The 23787-nt window shown below is 41.5% G+C and overlaps 6 protein-coding genes across 6 annotated transcripts in view; 4 read left to right on the forward strand and 2 right to left on the reverse strand.

Annotated features, from left to right (window-relative positions):
* LOC126562982 (charged multivesicular body protein 6) overlaps window positions 1-23787 on the reverse strand; it is a 250061-nt gene that overhangs the window by 84601 nt on the left and 141673 nt on the right. The window lies entirely within an intron of this gene.
* Window positions 1-23787, forward strand: part of LOC126561997 (esterase B1-like) — a 474259-nt gene that overhangs the window by 80763 nt on the left and 369709 nt on the right. The gene's annotated exons all lie outside the window — the stretch shown is intronic.
* Window positions 1-23787, reverse strand: part of LOC126561411 (uncharacterized) — a 197643-nt gene that overhangs the window by 77922 nt on the left and 95934 nt on the right. The gene's annotated exons all lie outside the window — the stretch shown is intronic.
* On the forward strand, window positions 377-3304 carry LOC126561008 (G-protein coupled receptor Mth2-like). Its single transcript, XM_050216957.1, has 7 exons — window positions 377-464; window positions 568-995; window positions 1074-1209; window positions 2179-2610; window positions 2673-2847; window positions 2922-3107; window positions 3178-3304. The coding sequence occupies exons 1-7, from the start codon at window positions 377-379 to the stop codon at window positions 3302-3304; spliced, it is 1572 nt and encodes a 523-aa protein (XP_050072914.1).
* Window positions 7442-8377, forward strand: LOC126562666 (histidine-rich glycoprotein-like). The gene has a single exon (XM_050219228.1). It carries the CDS (start codon window positions 7442-7444, stop codon window positions 8375-8377), a length of 936 nt encoding a protein of 311 aa, XP_050075185.1.
* Window positions 13850-14618, forward strand: LOC126563317 (uncharacterized). The gene is made up of 4 exons (XM_050219949.1): window positions 13850-13991; window positions 14111-14198; window positions 14289-14421; window positions 14538-14618. Exons 1-4 carry the CDS (start codon window positions 13916-13918, stop codon window positions 14616-14618), a joined length of 378 nt encoding a protein of 125 aa, XP_050075906.1. The 5' UTR covers window positions 13850-13915.

Genomic DNA, 23787 nt, shown 5'->3' on the forward strand with positions numbered 1-23787 from the left:
CCCCGGATTGGAGTGTTGCGTTGGGTAGAACAATGCAATTAGCGATGTTGTTTTTCCTTTCTCCTTTCTTCACCTCACACAAGGTACATTCAATACATTCGGTATACAATAGTAAGTATGTTTATCGCCCCTACAGAGCACCCAGGGTGGGCAAAAGGAGGAGAAGAGTTGAGTACTGAAAATAGAACTTCCTGGGCCGGTTCGAGAAGAGAGCAGAATCACTGTGGCCGATCTTCTCCGAACTTCTGCGTTAAGGTGTTAAGTAATTCCTCCAGGGGTGGTGTCTGTCTGGAATAGGACCTTTTCGAATTTGTGTATAAACAAAGATTCATCGGTGGCGGTTCTCATTGCTCCCACACGTTGTTTAAGCTGCTAAATGGGGCGGGTTTGCATGAAAGACGTAGCGAAGCAACTGGTCACGATCCGCAACCGATACACTCAGGTTGGTACAGGTGGCATGCGATGTTAGTGTTGATCGGATCGTGGCACACTCTGGTCGGTTGTTTTTCGTGCGTGAAATGAAGTCCAACAATCGATTGTACGTGGAAATGATGAGTGCATTTTTAGCAACACTAATGCTGTTCTGTGTTGCCGGGAGTGACACTGGTGCATCGCTCAACTGTCCCATCTCCGAAAGGATCGATCTGACCGAGGGCGTTCAGGATTCGCAAGGTTTAGTGCGGTTTGCAGGGAATATGTATTCTCCCGAGAACTACACAACATCCGAAGAAAATCATCGCTATAGTTGTGTGTGTGCACAGCGCAAGTGTGTGTACGTGTGCTGCTATCACATTGATCGGTCGAAGTGTGAAGAGTCTTCGCTGCTGTTGAATCGAACCTCGTCTAAGGAGGTCAGCTGGGTTGCCAGTATGCTGGAAGAGATTGATCTACGGGAGAGTAGTGAGTTCTGGTTGATCTATGCGACGCCACCTGCCTGGAACTATATGCCCGGGTATTCGTTGCAGATCTCTGGCCACGAAGGAGAACTGATCAATGTACGTACGAAGCAATGCTGTGGGGGAAAGCAGGTGGTCAGTGTTGTTTGTGTAATGTTATGTTTATGCACGTTGCAGGATGGTAGTTTTGCGTACGGCACGAAGGTGTATGCGAGCAGGACGTATTGCATAAATCCCGCAGAAGATTCGATGCCGTACGTGTGGATAAAGGAAACGGACGAACATTTGGAGGTGCACCGTTGGCATTCGTTGGGTAAGTGTAGGTCAGTGTGTGGGATAATGGGCATAGGATGTTGGAGAGAAATCGAAATTTAAAGCTATGGTTTTTAATTTTATGGTGGTTTGAGGCATCAGGAGAAATTGAAAACTAATGGAAAATAGCATGTAAGACGTTTTCCCCTGTAATGTGATGTTGTTTCGTGTTGTGTCTGGATGTAGATAGTAGAGAGGGAACATTTTGTGTAAACAAATAAACAGATTTCCAGCTTGATGATAGCGTACGCGTTCAGGTGGATCTCATTCACGAAAATCGGTGTTTTTCCTTTCTGTATTAGGATATTGCTCTCAGATTGGTTGATTTAGCGGCTCCACATATTTAAATAAAAAGTCAAATATTAGCAGATGTATATAATTATAGAAATCATTAAGAAGCTACTTGTAGCTATAAAACCTCTGAGCGTCAGCTCACGATTAAGAAAAGTACTTGAGGTGTTTTTATCGCATTGATCTTCGAAGCTAGGTAGCAGAACAGGTGGCGACTTCGGTGTTTCACATCCTGCCTCTCTCTGTACGAACGTCTAACTATCCAGCTGCGGATAAATCTACTAAAGGAAGCTAAAAATTTTGAGCTTTAGACCAGTTATCTTTCGTACTTCTAGAAGCAAAGAATGGAAGATTGACGAAGCTTCTTCATACAATTACTAGAGAGGTTCCTTAAAGGTTCCTTAATAAAGTTATTCTCAACCAGTTTGGTGGTTTGGTCTACATTGTCCATCAAATAATATTTCTAAGTTGTGAAATTGTTTTTATACCTTCGCTAAGAAAGTGAGGAGCTAGTTAAAAAGTAGTCTATAATGGATTTTGGTGAGAAAATCAACTAGATCAGTTTCAAAAACAAAACGCCGAAAAGTATGCAACTGCTGGTTTGAGCACAAACTCTTGTTTATTTGGTTTAATGATAAAAATAAGATTGAAAATTTACCTCAAATATTTTCTTTTTCAGGCATGATCATCTCTATACCTTTCCTCGTAGCAACGTTAATCGTGTATGCTCTCATACCGGACCTGCGAAACATCCCCGGCAAGTCACTGATGTGCTATGTGTTCGCTTTGGCCGTCAGCTATTTAGCGCTAATTCTGATCAAGCGCAGCGTCTTCGATAACTCACCCGACTGGTGTACAGCGATTGGGTACGTGTACTACTTCGCGGTAATGTCTAGCTTCTTCTGGCTCAACGTGATGGCGTTCGATATCTACTGGACATTTGGTGGCCGTACTAGGAGAACAACTGATCAGGGGAAGTTTTTACTGTACTGTTGCTATGGATTTGGTTGTCCACTCGTCTTCTTGGCGCTCGCTTTGGTGGCTGACCATACAGAGCTAATGTATACGAGTCTGCGACCAAGGTTTGGCGATGGACAGTGTTTATTTAGGGGTAAGTAAGAGACGTTACCGGAACAAATGTGCGTGTTAATTTGCTTCTTTTTTTAATTTCAGGAGAACAGTTTGTATCCTTTCTATATCTTTACCTTCCGCTGATCCTGTTGGTGAGTGCAAACTTGTTCTTCTTCATAAGTACGGCTATCAAGATTAATAGCATAGAACGTACCACAGCTGCTGCACTTCAGGGTGAATCGGGACGTCACAGCAAATACACGAATGAAAGGAATAGGTGAGTCTCATTACTTTATTGTTATACAAAACATAAACTCTTCCATTAATTATCAACGATATTTTGCTATACAGGTATGGACTATACGTCCGACTGTTTGTAGTAATGGGCGTTACCTGGACGTTCGAGTTTATAACGTGGATTGCCGACTCGCAACACTGGATGGTGCACGTGACGGACATCTGTAACTGCATCAGCGGAGTGTTCATATTTTTCCTGTTTGTGTGGAAGCGCAAAGTGTGGAAGTTGCTGCAGCAGAGGTTAAGTAGCACGAGCTTTACGATCAGAAACCGGAGTAAGCTTAATGGGTATTGGTTTTCTTTCTTGCAGGCTTAGCGGAAAGCAGGCTCATACGCGCAATCAACCACTGTTCTCTGTGAGCGGTACCAGAACGACTAGCTTGCAGCCACCGGTTCGCAAACAGTCTGCAATGAATCTGGAAGTGTCGAGCTTTTAGGAGGAAACAAAGGGTAGTGGTATGTTACTAGTAATTGTTTTGATAGACCATGACAATGTTTTATAGAAACATAGACTCAGGATTAAGATGAATGGTAAAAATGTTTCCCAAAAAAAGAATAGATGTTAGACGAAGTTGGATCAAAACTATAAATAAGTAATCCAGTTTGCCATATTTAAGGTTTCTTATGACCAATAGTGGCCTGTTAAAAGTTTTTTTTTGCTTGTTTAAACTTATTTGCACTGCACTGCCAAAAACCAATTGATAGTCCAAAGAAAAAGTCACGAGACAGCTAAATAAAGATGGAATGTAGTCATGCCTTCAATCTTATTTTCTGATTTAATTATTCGTGTTTAAATTAAAAGATTTACTCTGCTTATGCACTTAATATCACTAGTTGTGTAATTATGGGAAACGTTTGCACAGTTTGAATTATTTTTGATCTTTTTTTTAATCGTAAGGGACGGCCAGGCCGTATTGCAAATTATTTTTTTATCGATTTAAAACGAATTGATCAGAATTGAAAATAAAACAATATTTCACAAAAAAGAACAAGTAGCGAAAATATTGGTCAGATCAATAGGTTTTCAGTGGAAAATTTCGTAAATCATAGACAGAACCATGTTGCCCCATGGAAATATTGTTGAAGTCGAGGTTTGGCTATTGCCCGCTAGAGGCCGCCAGGGTAGAACACATGTAGCGAGCAGGTGGCAGTGGTTGGAAATTCGAACAACATAGTTCAAAAGTAGGAAATTTTTTTTCATTGTTATGTTCAATATTGCACTTTAGTTTAGTTTCAAAAGATCAGTAATTAATATATTTTTTAAGTGTAATATTTTGTACCAATATGTAGTAATGGGAAATGCATAATCATGAGTTAAAAACAAAACACCCGGGAACTATCCCACACAATTAATCACCTTTTATTTGCAAACATAAAACAACAATTGCTTCAAAAACTGAATATTCCACTTCCTTGAAGCAGTTCCAGCAGTGCACCGCAACATAAATCATCGTCGCTAGGCGATGTAATTCTTTCCCGTGTCACACAAAATAACGGCCATTACGAATGGCTGTCCATCTTCACCATTAGGGCTCATAAAATTTCACTTCTACGCTCATCTATAAAACCGTATGTATGGGTCGATGTGTGCACGAATTACAGTCCGAGCAGGATAATTTCTACGTCAACTGAAAGAAAACGTGAAAGAATAAATGAATGATTTCCACGAAACAGTCAGCTCGACTCGAATCTCATAAATGTTGTGTGAAAATGCAGCATAAATCATGCAGCACCGAAAAAAAAACGGAGACGCGAAGAATCAAACCACCGACCGAACGGGCGTTTTTGTTTTCCAATCGCAAGTGGCAACCATTTTTGCACGGCATAATCCGTCGTCCGCTTGACGAAGATGTATTCCGCTTGATTAGATTAGAGGGATGGTTTTTCGGGCGTTTCGGCCCACCGAGAGAGCGATATGAGAGCGCTTTGTCCCGGCGACGGGCATCCATATTCATCAGCGCCTTAGGGACGAGCCATTACGAAACTATTCGTTTGAATTAGACTGATTAAGATTTGGCCAGGCGTGATCGAGTGGAGAACAATCGCCATGCCCGTGTACGTTTTATTTTCCCGTTTTCTCTCTGTATTTCTTCTTTGCGTCCTAGTCTTGTCGTTGCAGTAAGATAGAATTTTCCTTCGTCACGTTAATGGTACGTCCCGGGTGTTGTATTGTGAAGGCGCTAAAGGTAAAAGTCACCCATGTGGCTAATTCAATTCTATTACGAAGCAAAACCACGGAACAACAGCGTCTGCGTTTTGGTATGCATTTCCTATTGGGAGTGTGTTTTACTTTCCTCTACCCGTCGTTTGTTGTCATTGTCCTCAACCAATACACAGGTGTTTATGCACCAAGTTCTGACCCGTTTAAAGCACTATGTACTCTTCGTATGAAAAACAAAATGTGACTTCAAGCCTTGTATCGTGTGGAAAACTAGCACAGGAAGCTTGTCTGTGGCAATGTCCTCAACCGCACATATTACCCATACAAACACACACTTCTTGTAACGATTGTCGTCACATACTGTGGAGAATTGCTTGCATTATCCTGTTCCTTTTTTCCAACTGAAGTCGAGCCATAGCAGATGGAGCATTTTCCCTCACCAAAGCAGAAAAACCACTTACATACCAGATTTTATGTTACAAACGCCACCCGAAGTACAAGCGCACAATACTTTTGTTGCAGGTCAGCCCTATGGGAAGAACATCCAAAAAGCAACAGCAAAATCTGGTAGCCAAAACACTACCACCGAAATGGTACTGGTGCTTAATTTGTCGCGTACTGCATTAAGCAACATTAAAGAATGACTGCCAGCAGCGGTACTTGCATCGGGAGGTGAGAAACCGTATTTGTTAATCCTGTTACGTGTGGCCTTCCTTCACGGCAAGCCAGCTTGAGCTTGAGTTTCTCCTCTGGGTTTTCCGGGCGGTGTATTAACGCTAATGTTGTGGGAGGTTCTGTTTGCAGGGCACGGATGCAACAAATTACGATTATTTGCCGAGTCAAGTGTTGTGTGAATTTAATGTTTTAATACCAACACTGCAGCCATAGTGGGATGTGTGTGTTTTTTGTTGTAACGGCGGGTGGTAGCTTTGAACCATAAACTTTCGCTTGCAATGGGAAATAATTATGAAGCGCGGTGTAAAAGTAGTCTTTTTCAAGCACTTTGTTTTTGTGGAATTGGTGCTAATACTGTGGATGGCGTCGTGGATTATTCACGAAACTGATAGTTCTGCGAAGGATTGTGATGGTTCTGAAAATATTGGGAAAATAATTTAAATTGTTTGTACAATGCAGACATTCCACAGTTCCTGGAAATTTTGATCAACAAGGAACGGGCATTTGAAACCACTTATAGACGCATATTGAGTCAAAATTGCATGCTATTTGCAGGCCAGTAATCAACATTTAATCCTGCTTACCATTGACATTTGAAAATAATGTTGTGATGAGTGTCAGGTTTTGATAATACCAAGAAAAACCGATTACTGAACTGGTCTGGATATTTCAGAACTTACGCACGGAAAAATAATCATACTTTAGGTGGATGTTTCAGATTTGGAGAGATCATCGACAAACTGATTTTGTCGAGAGGAAGGAATCACATCAGATATTATAATTTAATTGGCGATTGGTTACAGCTGTCAAATTATTCAAATAATTCTCTAAAGGAGACTAAATTCGTATCATTCATCCGGTGGCTACAACCGCGTTCACGGTCTAGGAATTGAGATAAAATGTGAACAAATGACTGGGAAAATACAGTTCGGTTACAGACAAACGTTGTATCGGAAAAGACTTCACATTCGCTTCAGCGGCAATATAAAGAAAATTTCTTTTCCAACCCCAATCCAGCCACGGAAAGAGCTTTAAAGTACGTAGTGTAGTCGGAAGCTCCAACCGAAGAAAATTGTAAATCAGCAATGTGCGTATAGAAACTATTCTGTGTGCAAAATAGCCTTTTTAAACCGTTCTTTTGTTGCATCACTCGCTCGAAAAGCTGCCCAGATAACCTTCAAATCTCTTCACTAGAAACTTTAGAAGTTTCCCCAGTGCCATTGATAATGATTTTCCACACCTTTTCCATGCACCAGACAAAAAATAAAACCACACGAAGGCCTTGAGCAAAGACTCCGCAACCACCAGAACAAACGTTTACCACAGCCGTAAAGGGCTACGATATGTTCCGTGGCTGATTAAAATGTTGTCAACTGAAAGTAATGTGTGAAAAACCCACGAAAAGCCGACGAAAAAAATCCGTCATGCGTTTGAGATGCTGGATGGAGTGGTTCCCTTTCCTTGCCTCAATAGCAAGCAGTAGAAGAGGGAGAGGAGAGATAGAGAGCGAGAGTAGGCCTCAAAAAAAGGCATTGAGGCGTTAACCCGAAGCCGAATCAAAAGCCCGCACGATTACCGGACCGGCATAAGCTTTTCGTCGCCTTCGATTGGACATGGCGTCAACGTTAAATGGTATAAGAAATGGCGCTACCGAACCACGGAGGTGTAGTCTATTCTGATCGATCGTGAACGATTGATCGTGATCAACGTTGTGTTGTGCTATTGAGTGGTCGGCAAAATGCAAACAGGTGCGGTTGTGTTGTTTTGTGGCTGGTTGGTAGTTGGTTTGGTGTGTGGCGCTCCACGTGTGCAACGATCGACGGATGAAGCGGCTTCTAGCTATTTCTACTTCAGCCGCTCGCCAGCACATTCTATCCAGCTAGGAACACCGTTCGATGAACTTCCGGTGATTCCGAAACAACTCGACACTGCATACTTCCCTACGGTACATGTCCATCACGATGTCGAAAGTGGTGAGAGTCATAATGGGAAGGGTTTGTTCGAGAGTGGTGAAGATGAGGACGATCATGCAGCGTACCGTGTAGTGGAGCATGATCATGAGCAGGAAGGTGGATCTTCGTACGATGAAGATCATCGTGCAAAGAAGGGCGGAAAGACGGAAACGGGCTACGATAAGAAGCATGCACTTGATCATGCCAGTAAGGGAAGTTACGGCAAGGAAGATCACAAGCAACAGTACGGCCATGGTGGAGATCGGAAGCATTCACACCATGATGAGGCGTCACACTACAACGATCACCACGCGGAAGCTAAGCGTACCAAGGGTGGTAAGCATCACGAGAAGAAGCACCACAAGAAGGGATCGAAAACGACTGGATACCACAATGTATACCACAAGGACGAGTACAAGAAGGAGCACGTGTTCTACGATACTAGTGATCACACTGGACAGTTTAAAAAGTACGGATCCTCGCACGAACATCATGCAAAGGATGCAGGACAGCACGCCAAGGGCGGCCATGAAGATCACGCGCATCAGGAAAGCTCGCACAAGAAGGCTGGCAGCAAGCAACATGGCGCGTACGACCAACATCACACTGCGTTCCAGAATGGGCACGGTGAGGAGGAACATCATCACGACGCGTCTGGGTACGACCACAAGGGTGGCCACTCTGGGCTGGGTACACGTGGTTACAAGATAATTCACCCGTAAGCGGTGGTAGCGCAATAACATTCTGCCATTACGAGATGTGTAAACGAAAGAAATGGATTGAAATAAAACAAAGAAAAACATAACCTCCACAAATGGGCTGCCCAATATTGCATTTTGCGTTAAGCAGCGGGGGTTTGTGCAGTTTGCGTAATAAATTATTTGTCCCATGGAAAACACTCTCCCCGCACCTGCTTCACTGCGGAGGGTTTTATACGGCGGAGAAATGTTGGAAGAAAATTAAACTTTCGGTATGATTCGTTTACTCCATGGTAGTAGGTAGTAACAGCCCACAAACAAACACACAACAGTTGGGTGTTGGGTGGCTGGGAATGCTTTAGGCTTAGGAATTTGTTGAGTGCGAACGGCAATAAACAATTTTCAATATTTCATTGGCCGGAGGAAATATTTCCTAATCATAATAATTTATGATTTATTGATGACTGTGCACGGCGAATGCACCTTCTTGCGCTGAACTCAGTGGAACCAGTATTGTGGTGCTTTGGTAAGATTTGAAGTATATATTTTCATTAGGGAGTATGCTGAGAAGAATACGGGTTCTAGCCGTGTGCGGGGCAGGATAATCTTTAGCCATTGGTGTGGAGCTAATGGTTTTCCCGATAGACACTGAAGGTTTGTAATGCCTTTTTTTCATTTAACAGGAATGCATTTCGCGACGTTGAGAAAGAATGAAAGTTTGGGTGAAGAATGATTTGTTTCCGATTTGCTTAATTTATGATTATGATCGTAAGATTTTAACGAATTTTGTTGTTCTTCTTTTTGGCTTAATACGACTTGCTAGGACATGCCTACCGTCGAATGGATGGACCACGTAATTGGATAGCCAGCCTTCCCTCAGTTTTTAACCTTCTTGATTTTTTTATGGTGGGATATTTATATTAAAAAAATCATAATACGGCTCATTAAAGTATGGTTAAACCTACATGTGTTGATTAACTATCAATTTCACAATGCCTTTCTTCATTGGGTAATGCTTCATCCCGGGCATGTTCAGTAATTTTTTATTTTTATTTTGAATTATGGCTATCTAATTTTAACTAAGTTTTTAACTTAATTGCGTAAAAAGTTTTATAACTTAAAAAATTTCTTTTTTTACATTACAATTTTGTGTTGTTTTCCGTTGTTTTTTAATTAACATGATCGTTTTAAATTTCTGTCGATTGATGATTGCTCCTAAATGTATGCAATTGAATGATCTAAATGACGTAAGTACTTACCTGAGAATCTTAACTAAACAAACACTTTTTTAGCTAACCATTTATCATTTTCTAATCTTTTAAAGTACATTTAATTCCTTGACATATTTTTTGTTTTTTTTTAAACCGAGTATGCCCGGGATAAGGCAAAGAATAAGGAGGAAATGCCTTATCAATATGATTATAAAATTTGTTCAACACAAGCGGTGTTGACAATACGGCACTGGACCGTCATTATTAATTATAAATAAAAATAAATAAAAATATTTTTTGTTTTTTTGTACCTTCATAATTAATTATACATTATGCCAGTATTACTATTCACTGATTCAAACGGTATCCATCCAGGGATTAGTGGAGAGTTTTATGAGCCATTAAAAACGCTTTCGGCATTAAAATAATTTATCAAGATCTTTGTATGATGTGGACATAATAAAGTATCATAAGCAAAAAATTAACAGTGGTCAAAACATTTTACATTGTTTCTTTGAAAGTCACCGTGAAAGTGTACCAATATTTGATCGTTAAGCTTGCGGTCCAGTAGGTACTGTTTGCTTAACTCGCTTGTAGATCTAATCATGCCGTGCACGTCCGTAGCTCCCTAACTAGTACACAATCCCGCGGGTGCATCATCAAATATGACTAATTCAATTATCATAAGATATTACACACAACTTTCCAACTGATTGACGTATGCATAACATTAAAACTCGCGCATCCATAAGCAAGTACGCCGGCATATCTACACTCCTTAAGCTACACAGACTCTACATCCCGATTAGGGAGAGAAATTGCTATCACACGTACGATACTGTCACTATTTTGATACCCATTCGATCCTAACCGTGAGAGAGTGAGGTGAGTTTAAACTGAAGCAATTCGGGTAACTTCCTCCGCAGTGTCCGCTGCGACTGCTGCTTTCATAATTAATCGCTCGATTTACGGGTACGGTCAATTGAGCAAATTATTAAAAGCCACCAGCACTTTCTATGCACACCGTGCAACGGTGGGCCTTGTTTGTCCCTCCAAGGACCGAAGGAGTTTAAATTAAAATTAAACATTTATCATACCAGGAATATCCATTTTCTGGACACTACGGATCCAGAGGATCTTTAGGATTTCGGGAACCCGGCAGCCTAGAACCGTCCAGCGATGTGACAACCGTTGCGGGATGAGATAAAATTGGCAAATACTTTTCCTGGCACTGTTGACGGGTATCGGGGTGGGAAGGTGAGATTTTCAACATCCGCCGCACGGCGCACTGCAGGGCAGCTTGACCAGTGTGATGTGAAGGTTCGGTGTGTGAGTGTTTTTGGTGTGATTTCGGTGAACCTTCAGGGAAACTTTTAACCTCAGCTCGAAGTCAAGTGGCCTAATGGAACGGTTTTCAGGAAGCCAGAAGAGGATTGAGTTAGTTCCGGGACTCTTTTCCCGAACCATAGTAAAAGGCTCCTGTGAATTCTCGTCAGTAAGGTTGAGGAAATATGATTATAAATTCAGTACTGCAGCAATGTTACGATGAATGCAAGAACATACTGCTGGGATTTATCCCAACGAGTCAAGTTCCATCGTCAGGGCTGGTGTGAAAATGTAAGTCCTCAATATCAGCGTAGTAGCATATTATTGTAGGGAAATGGCGCTGTTACCTGTGCATCGTCCATTAAAATAGCATAAATGTGTGGAAACATATCTTTATCGGATGCATCAAAGTGCCTAATAGGCCAACACATAAAGCATACGTCAAACGGACCCAGTACGTCGAACGATAAGCTATTTTTTGACCATCTCATGCTCCAAGCATTAAATGATCTGTCAATTAAGCATAGCGCACGTTCCATGCCATTTTCCATGCCCATCTGCAGTACGGACGATTCCCGTGGCCTGTGTTCCCAGGTCTTATTTGTAGACTGGCACGTGTTTTGGTGAAATTAAATTTGTGCCTCATTCGGATAAAAATCATCCTCACAGCATGACAAATTGGAAGCTGCATCCGTCTGGCCACGGTAGCCGACTGGCGCAGCCATTGCCAAAGCACGAAATGGGCTGAGACATTAGAAAATTAGAACAAACGTCACCGTGTGTGCCCAGTGGTCTTACCAGTCTGAGTGGTTTAGATTTTAGACCACACTCTTTCAATTATCGCAATTATGTTTATGCCTTCCATGCCAGCCAGTGGTACGTGATCCTTCCACTGCACGCCAACGGGGGCAATTTTTATTTTCGTCCTGAGTGTGTGTGTCGTGCTTTCTTAATTACATTGGTCTTGCGGGATGCGGCTATAATCGTGTTGTATTTTGGGTTAAGAGGACATTGCTGTCCTGGACGATAAAACGCTTATCATTGTGGGCCATTTAATATGCCTCGCTACCATTTGCGGTAGGTCCTGGGACTGGAGAGATGTAGTGTATGTAGGGCAGTTTGCTACAAGCAAGGAGACGGACTCGGATTTATAGATTGTGTAGTTTATCTTGCAGCTCAATGGATTAATTTTATTGGTTATGTTTTTTGTGCTTATGCTGGCAAAAGTCCATTTCTATAGAGGACAATTACGTTAAGATGTGGGATTGTTTCAAATCCGTATTTATCTACGATTGTTGCCATTTAGGTTAAGAGTATGCTCGCAGTGATTGATTGTATTCCAATAATTGTGTTATCAGTAGAATATTCGGTGACACTGAATAGAGCTGTTTAGTGCTTCTTAGGCGCTGTATGAAGCTCATAGAGAGTAGAATGGCATGATTATCATTAGAGATACAAGTTTAAATTGAATATAGTTTTAAAGTGATTAGGTCAAAGCTGAAAATGTAAAACGCTATTAAAAATTGAGTAAGTTTTTTGATATTAATATAGAACAGGACATCGTTACGTTCTGGCCAGTCCGCGACATGCAACGCGACACTGGTGTATGGCTACGACGATCCTCTTCGTCGCTGGACCTTCTCGCGTTAAGTTTCTTGTTCTCGCTGTTTTAACGACTTGCTAGCGACCTGCCGACCACGAGTTGGTTAACGAGACTTATAGATATTTTAAGTATCAATACTGATACTTTCTGTACCCTTCTATGAGTACTAATCCTGGATTATGCTGACGAACGTCGCCTTTGCATTCGCTATTTTCAAACAGCGTACGTTAATACGCTGTTTAGTTTAGTAAGCAGTCGTTTAGTTGTATTTTAGCTCGTACATTAACGCGTAATAGGACGCACAGAACGTACACAAGAATGAAAAGCGGCACGCGACATGTGAGGTTCAAAACAATTCCTCACTACGGCATAACGGTCTGGACGGGATCTCATCATTGCTATATGATGCATTGAGAAAGATTTCTGAGTTAAGTAACGCAATGTCGTGACAAAGTATTACGGTAATACTCAATCTAAGAAGGTCATCGAAAATTTCGTCTCTACTCTATTTCGCTGGTTCAATTCTAGGCTAAGGTTTAATCATCATTGCTTGAAAGATGCGTCATGGGTCTTAATGCTTCCGTTTTTGTTGTTGTAGAATGTACAAAAAATGGAACGATAAACCTCGCATGTACGATAATGGCGCTTTGTGTTAAATGGCATGACTAAAACAACAAACTGACTCACTGTTTGCTTGCAGCCAAACGGAAACAAAATCGAAGGTGTTTCTTCACCCTTAGACAACTTGATGTTATCTAACTGTTAGCGTTTTAAATTTTGTCCATAACCAAACGCACTCCACGGCTACAGTGCGCGACTGCTGGACCGAAACTGGTTTACGCGGTTTTATTTTGATCGTGCGTTCTTTTGAACTTCGTTTTCAGCTCGCTTTAGCTTGCAAAGTGGTATTAGTGGTAGTTGCATCACCTGTACGCGGTATGCTCAAGATCAACCACGATCTCTTGGGAATGCGTAATGCAGAAACACAAAAAAAAAAACACACCCCAATGGGCATGCACCGGTGTGTTGGTGTTTTGTTTATGTTCCGGTCACCGGGTATCCCTGCCCCACTATTAATTATCCCAGGCAAAAAACATTCAAACCTTGGGGTAGAACAGTGGTTTTGTTTGATCGTTGTAGGCTGTAGGAATGAAGTGGTCCATGCAGACCGTGTGCCCGTAGGTCACCGATGTTCGGTGTGGTGGGTCAATTTAGATAACGACGCAGTTTGCGTGAGTCAGTGTGTCAGCTGCTGAAGAGCATCACTACCGCTCACAAATACAAGAGCTTAAAGCTGGTGCTGGTGGAGCATCGGAACACGCTGGAACACTCACACTGTTTTCGGAGAAGGGGAACCAATTTTTGTGTTTTGAGTTCGCATAAAAATATGCTCAGTTTCTCTTCCGATTCGGTCGCGACAAGATGGCTTCGTTTTTGGTGAAGTGTTCGCTGCTGCTCGCCAGCGTCTCGATGGTGGTCGCTTTGTCTAATGCCGCAGGTTTGTTTGCTTAACGATCTACGATCGCTGCGGACAGAAAGATGTCGATGTTGTTTGGACAGCCATTTAACAGTGTTGCACGTTTCTCGTTTCATGCGCACATCGGGCGAATCGTGCAGATGAACTGCCCAGCAATATCAACCGAGGCAGCCTGGTGAGAGCTGCAAGAAGCCCACAGCAACCTCAAGGTTTTCCAAATTTTCCACCGTAAGTAAGCGTTCGGCGGAAGAATGGAGCGTCCCTTCCTACAAAACAATGAACTAATTTACATGCACTACACACCGTCTTCTCTTGTAGGCCCCAGTTTCCCTTCGCCAATCCGGAAATAGTCTCGCAAGATACGCAGCGCGACAAAAATGGGTTCGCACAGACGACGATCTACAAGTACCCGAACGGGATGGGTTCGTCATCCGTTTCGACAAGTTACTCGGTATGGTATTAAGCAATTAACGCCTGCGTGGTTGACGTCCATGCGGAAGACTGGAGTCAGCGGAGTTTTCTATGTCGATCATCACATTATTTACATGGCGCTGGTTTTTTTTTTAGGGTTCGTCCAAGCTGAACGGCGTCACCTGGAGCATGTTGATGGGTGCGATTGGCTTACTGTTGCTTAAAGCGGTGTACTAAAAAGCTTCCACTGATGGGATGGGTTGAATCATCCGGATGGGTTGTAGCATTTAAGTTTTCAAAAGTGAGTTTTAATCCAGTAAGGCAGTTTACTAGCAGCGTTTTTTTTACCGGCATTCATTTTAATCAGCTTTTCATCGAAAATTCTAACTGGAATCGAGTTTCAAGAGCATGAAGTAGGTTTTATGTTTCATTAAAATTTGTACTGAAGTATTTTCATAACCACGAGGCTGCAGTTTATAACTGGAAATAAATAATTATAGATTCTGAACCAATGCTGGATGATGTTACATTTTCTTCTGGTAAAATAAGTGTTGTTGGTCATGATAAAAAATATTTAAATCATCCATATACATAAAGCCCAACACATTAACACAGGGAATCGGAACAACCCTAGCAATTTGAAACGATTTAAAATGTGCCCAACAGTTAGCTGCGTGTTTTGAATCGATTTAAAGTATTTCTAAATAGCATCAATATAACGTCTTGTTCTTGTAATTTGAATTGCAAATTTTTGTTGTTATGACTTTTGTTTTATTATGTGTGTTAATTAAGCAATCAACAATCTAAAACCTTGAAGGATGCGGTAATTTTGCATTAAACTTGTGTTTGACCATGACCGTAAACCATTTTGTTTCTGTTTCATTGGTTTTTGAGGCTATCGAGGTAACCTTCTTTTAGTGATTAATAATTTTCAGTTTCTGAGCAGCAAACGAAGTCGATTTTCACTCAGCAGAACCGCGTGAATCAAATCCCACTCCTGCCGTTCCCTCGTAGTGAAGACTAATCATCTAACTACCTAGTATCAGTAAAGACAGTGAGGTCATCAAGCTAAGAAGATTGCTGATCTTGGAAATCATCTACTGCTAGCAGTATTTTGTGGCATAAGTACACTTGAGTACAACAGATTGTGTGAACTATTTAAGGGAGTAATAATGTTTATCATAAAGATTTAGGATATTTTTTTTAGATTAAAACTTATCGAGATAAACCAGGTACAGTGTACCACAGTTTTAAGTATAACTTACCTAACTTTTCACTTTAAACGTCAAAACTATCAAGTTTCTTAAACAGGCAGTGATCCTTCCGCGCGACATTCTTACCGACATCGAACGAAGCAACAGTTTACGTGTAACGGAAAACTCACACTAAACGCCATCAAACTATCCACCGTGTGTTGGTCTTTATAAGAAAACTTCCTCCTCTCGTTGGTACGATGCAGACCGGGGCAAACTTGCCAACACACTGCAACCCGTTTCCGGAAAAGGTGCGGCGCACCTCAAGATCGTATCAAATTTCAAAGACACAACCGCTGGCAAGATTAAGAAGGTGGCAGCGATTGTGAGTCTGCGACTGCATCGTAGTGATGCTTACTGGTTTCCGGCGACTCGCAGCAAACCTCCGACCAAGAAAACACCGGCAGAAGTAAACTGCTTCCGAACTGTTTTCGGAAACAAAAACATTCCGTGCGAAATTTATGACGCAATTTGAATATCAGGAAACAAAGTATTTATGGTTTCGGGTTTTATGGGGAGCTACAGATAGTGCAGTTTCCGAGCGGAACATTCGTTTGTTCGAGGCAGCAAACAATCGATATTGTTATGTTTGGTGAATAATGGAGGTTGTGTGCAAGTTTCGCAATTAGTGTGACAAAAATCATAAATTACTGCTAGTGTGCCGGAGCTTAATAAACCACCATTAGGAACCTTGAGAAATGTAGTGCTTGGGTTCTGAGTATGTAACCATGCGCCTCCATGCCGTTTAGAACTGAAGTTGTAAGAGCAAACACGTTACAAATGTTTTCGCTTCATGCTAGAAAATAATCCCACACCTCTTTGGCATCTCGTGGTTTCTGAGCTTTAAGCATGATAAAGCACGGTCAGTGTGGGTTCTTCTCATTCCCATCCAAGCACGAAAGCGCACTAACTGCAACACACCGGTGGGACCGACGGTGTGAAATTGATTTTCATTGCAATTGTTTATGACAAGTGCAAAACGTGAGCATCCTTATCGAATGTGACAGGCATTATAATGCAATTTTCTGCCAGAGTTTACTTGAAGCTCCCTATTTGTAGCAAACGGAACGAAATATCGGATGGGCGGATTCCATCACGTGCTGTGGGGGAACTTGGTGAAGAAATCAATTCTCATATTCTCGTTTGTCATTTGGAGCATGTGATGCTCTGGAACCCCTTTCCGCTAGCACGACCGATTGTGGCGAGAAAAGCCCCACTAATGTAAGATATTTCGCATCAAACACTTAAACCGCGCTTCGGAAGTATAGGTCCAGAGGGTGATGAAGCGGTGTCTCTGGTGAGTTGTCACTCAGGGACTGGGTCGTTGGGAAATGGATGCAATTATGGTGTCACCAGTACCAGCTTACCGGCAGACCTGTGTGGGTAAGGTAAGGAAAGGAACGCTGACTGTATTGCTCCACATATGGTGGTTGGGTTGGGGTTTGGTGGAACCATGATGACGCTATGGGATGGACAGTGTGCTGTTAGGAACGATGAGCAATAAAGCTCTTTCCGAAAAGCGATAGAAGTTGTTTTGCAGTTACAGTAGATGACGAACAAATTTGAAATATCGGACATGTCTTTGAGTTTTTTACGCGTATTGAAAAAATATAAAAAAATAGAGATATTCTTTGTGTAAGTTAACATATGTGGGCGCTGAGAAAATCTTTTATTAAAATATTGAAGAATAAAATAGGTTTATTTAAACAACAAAAAGAAGGTCAATATTATGCGATCTTATGTGTTGTCTTATTGATAACATGAAATCTGTCATGAAATTCTTTTTGATCCGAATGGCTTACTGGGCTTACTGACATCACGTAGTTGGATAAATCTCAACAACAACGGTGCAGATGGGATTTAGTTCCTGGTGCTGCTGTGTGAAAACCGACTTACCAGTCGCATCCACAGCTGGACCGCCCCAAAAAAAATCCTTAAATTAAATAACGGTCGTTTTGACAGAAATAATAAAGACCGCGAGTCAAAGGAGACTTAAAAAATGAAAATTTCATAGTTTGATGAGCCCCTATGAGTCCTTGTGGGCCTGGCCGTTTTATTTGAGTAAAACAATTGTCTTTGTAAAATTTTTCGCGTGAAGATCGCTTTATGAGAATGAGGCGAATACAAAATTTTATACAAGCCACATGGTAAGGGCAACGGAAATAACAATTTTTGGAAAGGAACGTAACAGAAAATCCAAAGGGCTAAACTAGCAACTTTTATCGTAATTATGGATTCAAAATTTCTCGTTATGGCCTTAAAAAATGAAAGAGAAAAAATGGTGGCAGAATGTTTTAGCATAAATCGCATATTACATTGCATGCATTTAGGCGTAAAATATTAGCATTCATAAGATTTTTTCAGCATATTCATTGTGTAGACAATAGTTTGTTGAAAATTATCTTTGAAAGTTATTAATAATTGTTTACCTACTTTTTCAATGGAACAACAACCTCTATGTCTTTACCGGCCTGTGTTTCTGGCTTTCTTGAATTAACTTAACGCGTAGTAAAATATCCTATCCGAGTCGAGCGAAGACATGTGTTCCATAGCAAATAAGCAAGGAGTAAATACATGACAGAAGACCTAAAGCTATATCAGCATCAGAATATTGAGTATGAAATTTCCGTAAATGCGTCCTTTATGGAAAAAGTGAGAAGGTATAAAAGGATAAGTACAAGTTTGTTCACTACTGTATCATGACATCAAGTGAATTGCATATTTCCCTCTCGCACTTCGTCTATGTTTATGTGCGACCTAAATCGAGTGGGAATTAGCTACATTCTTGCTCAGTTGTGACTGTATCACCAAAGCATCATGGTGAACAGTGCTGAACCATTCACCATAAAACGGGGTGAGTGTGGTTTTAGTTCTGTTTTTGATGTTACCATGATTTAGCGACCCATAAATAAGGGCAACAAATCGGTTGGCCATTCGTAGGTTCATAGTTCTGGTGTCTGAAACAGCGTCAGGACAGCAGGACGAGAGTGAAGTTCGATACTTAACGGATGCTTGAAAAACAATGTCAGCTGTCGGACGAAACGGAAAGAAACACGGAAACAGTGGCAGTATTTCGGCGCTGGATGATGTAAAGAATAATTTGGTGCACTTGTTTTTGCATAAATTACCATTGCATCTTGAGTGGAAAAATGCACACCGCAGCTAAATAACGCGAGCGGAAAAGATGTTCCTGCAAATACACAGACAGGCGGCGGTTCGACGGGGTTTCTGTGCTGGTGGTGTAATTTATAGGCTCGAAACTAACGGTAAATTATGCTTATTCCTTGCGTGTTCGGTGGCAACATATTCTCGCTATGTCATGGGGAGCATTTGTTTCCGGTCAATCGGACCGATGCCGGTGCGATGTATTAAGTCCCACAACGGAACTGCAACAAACTGCTTAGCCATGCTAGGATGTTCATACGGACCGTCAACCACGGTCCGCTTTTCCAGGAAGGACATACCGAAAGTCATGGGAAATGTAGTTTTTGAGTGTACCTTTTCAGCGAGGAATACTAATTAAAGACGGGAAGAAGTCCATCAAGACGGTTTCGCGGTTTGAATTCAATCCACCGGATGCATCCTTTCGAAAGGCAGTTTCACAACGAGAAGGAAAAAGGGTTTGCAGTCTGGCAGGAAAAATGGTAGAATAAATTAGCTCGCGTGAGTGTGTGAGTTGGGCCGGGAATATCGGTCGAACGGAAAACGATTGCAACGTCCTGGTAGGGCCGGAAATGGTACTGGCTACAAATCACGCTCCAAAGCAGCTACTTGAATCGACAAATCTTTTCGCGTTCGAATGTGCCTGGCCTACAAAAAACTTCGCGCAGGAAGCTTTGGAAGCAGTTCCAGTGAAAGCATCAGGAATACGTGGGAATATTAAGAAGCTGGCCGGCCTGTTGTGATTTGCTTTGTGATGAACTACCGACTCATGGCAGACTATTAAGCAGCGAGTTTTGGTTAGTAATGGGATGGTTGGTTGCAAAGTGAAAAGGTTAAACAGGTCGAAGGCAGTATTTGAACTATTAAATACTATGCAGATTTTTAAATAGCAACTGGGAATGATCGTACATGAGCCATGGTAGTAAATTTTATTCACTTAAAATTCGGTACATTTTACATTCAGAATTATAAAGCGAACATTCGATGATTTATTCAACAGTCAATTAATTAATTAATTTCTGCATTTCTGACATATATTTAAAAAAACCTTATGTTTCTATAAAGTAAAGGAAAACTTTGAAGAAATAACTATTTTTTTTAAGTTACAAATGATAATTTTACAAAGTTTTGTACCTGAAAAAAGCCAAATTGTCAGATAAACAAGATGTCTTAACAAAATCTCTTCTGCTCTGCTAGAAAATCTGCTTTTAAATTAAGAAAGGATTTACGTTGATGGCTTAGGTCCGGTGATACATTCGACAGTGATACTGGTTTTCATAAGGGGCGGGGTTCAAATCCCATCCGGACCGTACAACTTTTAGGCTTTATTATAAATTTTCCTGTCATGTTAGGTTAAAGTCGGGCACTGTTTAGTATTAAACCGGAATATTTGAACATGAACAGTAAAGAGTAAAAAGAGTAAAAAGGAGGATTCGATTTAAGGAGTTAAAAATTTAAAATAATTATACTATTTTATTTTTGTTTTATGTGCAGAGTTAAGACAAAGACATGTTTTCTTAAGACTTAGTGATGAACATAAGAATAGAAATACAAATTACGAAAACATAAGAAATATTTTAAAAAAATCTGCTCATAACACATTAACTATGTACAACAAAGCAAAAAACAGAAAATAACACAATGTAGCATAAATCAGTATCATCATTCCTCAGTGTGTCTCATGTATGTTCGGTGCTCGATTAGGTTTGATGGCATGACCACGACAATGATGGGATTTAATGGAAAATTCGCGTCTCTTCCCCGTTCGCCCCACCGCGGTAATAGCACCAGAATGACGAGGGACATTTAAGTTCGCGTAGTGAACATGCACGGAACGCAATCTGGCCTTCCATGTCACGTCATCGGTAGCGCCAAGCGTGTTTGACAAAATGGGGGAAGGAAAAGAAATATGCGGCCGGGACTTGTCAAATCCGGACAAATTGAAAGTGGATTAGTGATGGAAAACGAACGGTAGGTAGAGTGTGGTGGTGCGGTGAACCAGTCACCAGGACCTCAAGCTTGTGGTAAATCAGTGACGTTAAGCTCCTGCGGACGGCTCCAGTCTAATCCACCCGCTCCAAAAGCAAAGCGTCATCTGAACGTCAACAGGACGAGGATGCTTTTATCCCTCCAGCTGGGCAGAAGATTATGGCATACCGTACGCAACCGGCCGAACGAATTCTTCTTGGCATCATGCTTCGTTTGTAATGCCCGGATGCGTGTTTGAAAGCTATATCCCGCTGAGAGGAGCAAGAGTAGAACCGACGCTAGGCGGTAGAAGAATTTAATCTTTATTTAAAACATAAAAAAGCAACTAAAGACACAGGACCCCAACGGACGGTTGGGAGTAACGCTGCCAACTGGGTGATAGGAAGCAGTCTCCCGCGGGGACTTCAAGTCTTCCGTCGCAAGAAGATAGCAAGCGTCTAGTACAGGTGCCTGCTTGAGTGTAATTTATCTTCATCAACACCGGACCTAATTCTAATGGAGATTGTCTGTCCGAAGATGGTACCGAGGCGACAATGAGGTTGAGCAGTAGGTTTCGTTTGTTTATAGCTCCAGGAACCGTACCGTGTGCCGTGCGGTGGAGTTGATCTGACTAGATTAAGCTAGGAGAAGTTTGACAATTGTGCAATTCTTTCACGATATTATTTTTCCGTTGGATGCTGTTTAAAACGAACTTTAAACTATTCGCGAACCAGGAACTTCTGCCAGCTCTTACAGTGATGGTGAAACTTTTTTCTTTATACACTTCCACGAACCGTGTCTTGCAACTGTGATAAACTAGTTTCACCATCGATTAACGGACAGGCTGCATAATGGGCTTTTAATCGTGACTGCAAACATTATTTACTCGATATCGGGAGGAAATTCCCCATTAATTCTTGGCTTACAAATGCCAGAGTGCAATAGTTGTGCGAATTTATAAATAATCGTCTCCTGCTGGGGTGAACGTTACGGAGGAAGGCTTTACCGGAACATGCCCATCAATCAGAGCGATTCTGGTAAGGGATAGTGGCGGTTATGTTTTTTCGCCCGAAACGCAAGCCCACCAACGTTCATCGTTTCAGCAAACTTGGAAGACCTCGTTGGGTTCTGTTCGGTAGAAACTTTTCCAAATCACTGCTGTACCCATTGCTGAAACATGGACCGAGTATTGAGGCTTGGGGTACGGGATAGTTCGAAACAAGTTAGCTGCTAGTTGTCCGTGTTGTAACCAACCCACGTTTTGCCGGAGGTTGGAACTTTGTAAAACATGTCCGTTAACCATTTTACAGCGCGAACTTCGGGTCTAGGTGTTTCCCGGGTTCCCCAATGTTTGACTCGTTTCCAAGCGATACCAAGGATCATGAAGCCCTGTGATTAAGATTACCAATATTACGATAATAATAAACTTATAATATGCTGCCAAGGGTTTAGAGTGAAAGGAGTAGCGAGGCGCGCGATGCATTGTGCATTAAGCGGATAGGGTGGAAAAAGCATTTAGCTGTTCGTTCCCGCTTTGGTGTAAGGGATAAGGAGTGTAGAGCGGTGAAAGCGATACTATCGCAAAACAACATCCATAAAACAACTGTAATTGATACGGTGAAGCCGAGGCCGAGGACGAAAAGAGCAACCCGTTACGGTGGCAAAGAGTGCAACCGAACGGATGTTGGGTTGAAAAAATGATAAGTGTACTAAAATTTCTCAACTTCCTCGTGCCAGCCGTCGACGCTTCGGAACTGTCAGATAGGATATCCTATTAGAATTTAATTCTACTGCCGAAAGCAACAAAAAAAAGGACGTGAAAATATGCTTCTGTCGCTTGCGTTTGGTATTCGGAGAGAGAAAGGCGATGTTTCGGTTTGGATGGCGGATAAAGTTCCACAAGCTCCGAAAAAACATGCATCCCTCCTCGAACGTTACGCTTTGGCCAACGATTTTTCTCAGTAAAAATACGACCAAAAATGGCTCGCTTCTCGTGCGCTGAAATCAGACTAGTATGTTTGTGCGATAAAAATGGAAAATATTTTCCAATGAAAATATCCACCCTGCTCTCAGCCATGTCGCATATCTTTTGCTCGTTATTTTCCTTAAGCCTGTTAGTTTTCTTCAGCTTGATGTCCTTGTTTGAGACGGTCGTACCAAAGTTTGAATGCATGACTGGTGGTAATTAAATTATACTTCCCCGGTTTGGTTGTTTTCGTTGTTTTTTTTTTGTCGGCAAACATTTGCATAGTAATTTTTATTTCTCTACAGCATTTTTGTCACGGTTAGATTTTTGGGTTATTTTTGTACGATTTTTCCCTCCCCACCGCCGTGCAATCCACGGCACGGATGAACCGCACAGGGAGCTAATGACAAATGGGCGAATGACAAATCATTGGCGAATGAACGCTTTTTCGGCTGCCATCAAGATAGTTGCGATGAGGCAGTGGGTTCGATCAAACTTTCGCGGTTGAAAAAGTTTTCCCATGATCTGTTTAATCAATGGTTGGTGGGTTCTGCAAATTAACTCTAAGCGAAAGGAGCAGTAGACTTGATATTTAGATATTTTTGCTGGTGACAGAAACATGCACTGTTTCTCCCCTTTTTTGTGTTTTTTTGGTTACGTAAATCAGAATGAGATGTTTATTAGCATATCTTTTGATCGCTAACATTGCAATAAATTACAAGGCAGTTAGCTTGGGAAGTTTTGAAGACAAAATTGGTGACGTGTTTTAAAATGCGATAAGGGTTGAGTAGAATGTTTATTAACCGAAGCGTTCGGTTGGTGTGACTGACTGTGACTTGAGAAATTAATAAAGAGAACTAGTTTGGTTAATAATGAGAACTAGTTTGGGAAGGATTATGATCGTCGACATTAGTAGTGTGATGATTCGAATTTATACAATTTTATTTAGTTTTGAGCTAGTTCTAATGCTGTATCTATTGTAGTAATGGTGATATGCCGGTTTTGGTATTGAGATTTTGACTTTATTCTTCCTCATCAAGGCCTGTTATACCTACTG

The sequence above is a fragment of the Anopheles maculipalpis genome, chromosome 3RL, assembly GCF_943734695.1.
Source record: "Anopheles maculipalpis chromosome 3RL, idAnoMacuDA_375_x, whole genome shotgun sequence".
In the NCBI taxonomy this organism is placed as follows: Eukaryota; Metazoa; Arthropoda; class Insecta; order Diptera; family Culicidae; genus Anopheles; species Anopheles maculipalpis.

What these genes read in the sequence shown, in the direction of transcription:
- LOC126562666 (XM_050219228.1), top strand. Translation starts at nt 7,442, where the DNA reads ATGCAAACAGGTGCGGTTGTGTTGTTTTGTGGCTGGTTGGTAGTTGGT.
- LOC126563317 (XM_050219949.1), top strand. Translation starts at nt 13,916, where the DNA reads ATGGCTTCGTTTTTGGTGAAGTGTTCGCTGCTGCTCGCCAGCGTCTCG. An exon ending in CGCTTTGTCTAATGCCGCAG is followed by an intron (nt 13,992 to 14,110) that starts GTTTGTTTGCTT and finishes CGAATCGTGCAG; the next exon opens with ATGAACTGCCCAGCAATATC. An exon ending in CCGTTTCGACAAGTTACTCG is followed by an intron (nt 14,422 to 14,537) that starts GTATGGTATTAA and finishes TTTTTTTTTTAG; the next exon opens with GGTTCGTCCAAGCTGAACGG.
- LOC126561008 (XM_050216957.1), top strand. Translation starts at nt 377, where the DNA reads ATGGGGCGGGTTTGCATGAAAGACGTAGCGAAGCAACTGGTCACGATC. An exon ending in TGGTACAGGTGGCATGCGAT is followed by an intron (nt 465 to 567) that starts GTTAGTGTTGAT and finishes GTGCATTTTTAG; the next exon opens with CAACACTAATGCTGTTCTGT. An exon ending in GCACCGTTGGCATTCGTTGG is followed by an intron (nt 1,210 to 2,178) that starts GTAAGTGTAGGT and finishes TTTCTTTTTCAG; the next exon opens with GCATGATCATCTCTATACCT.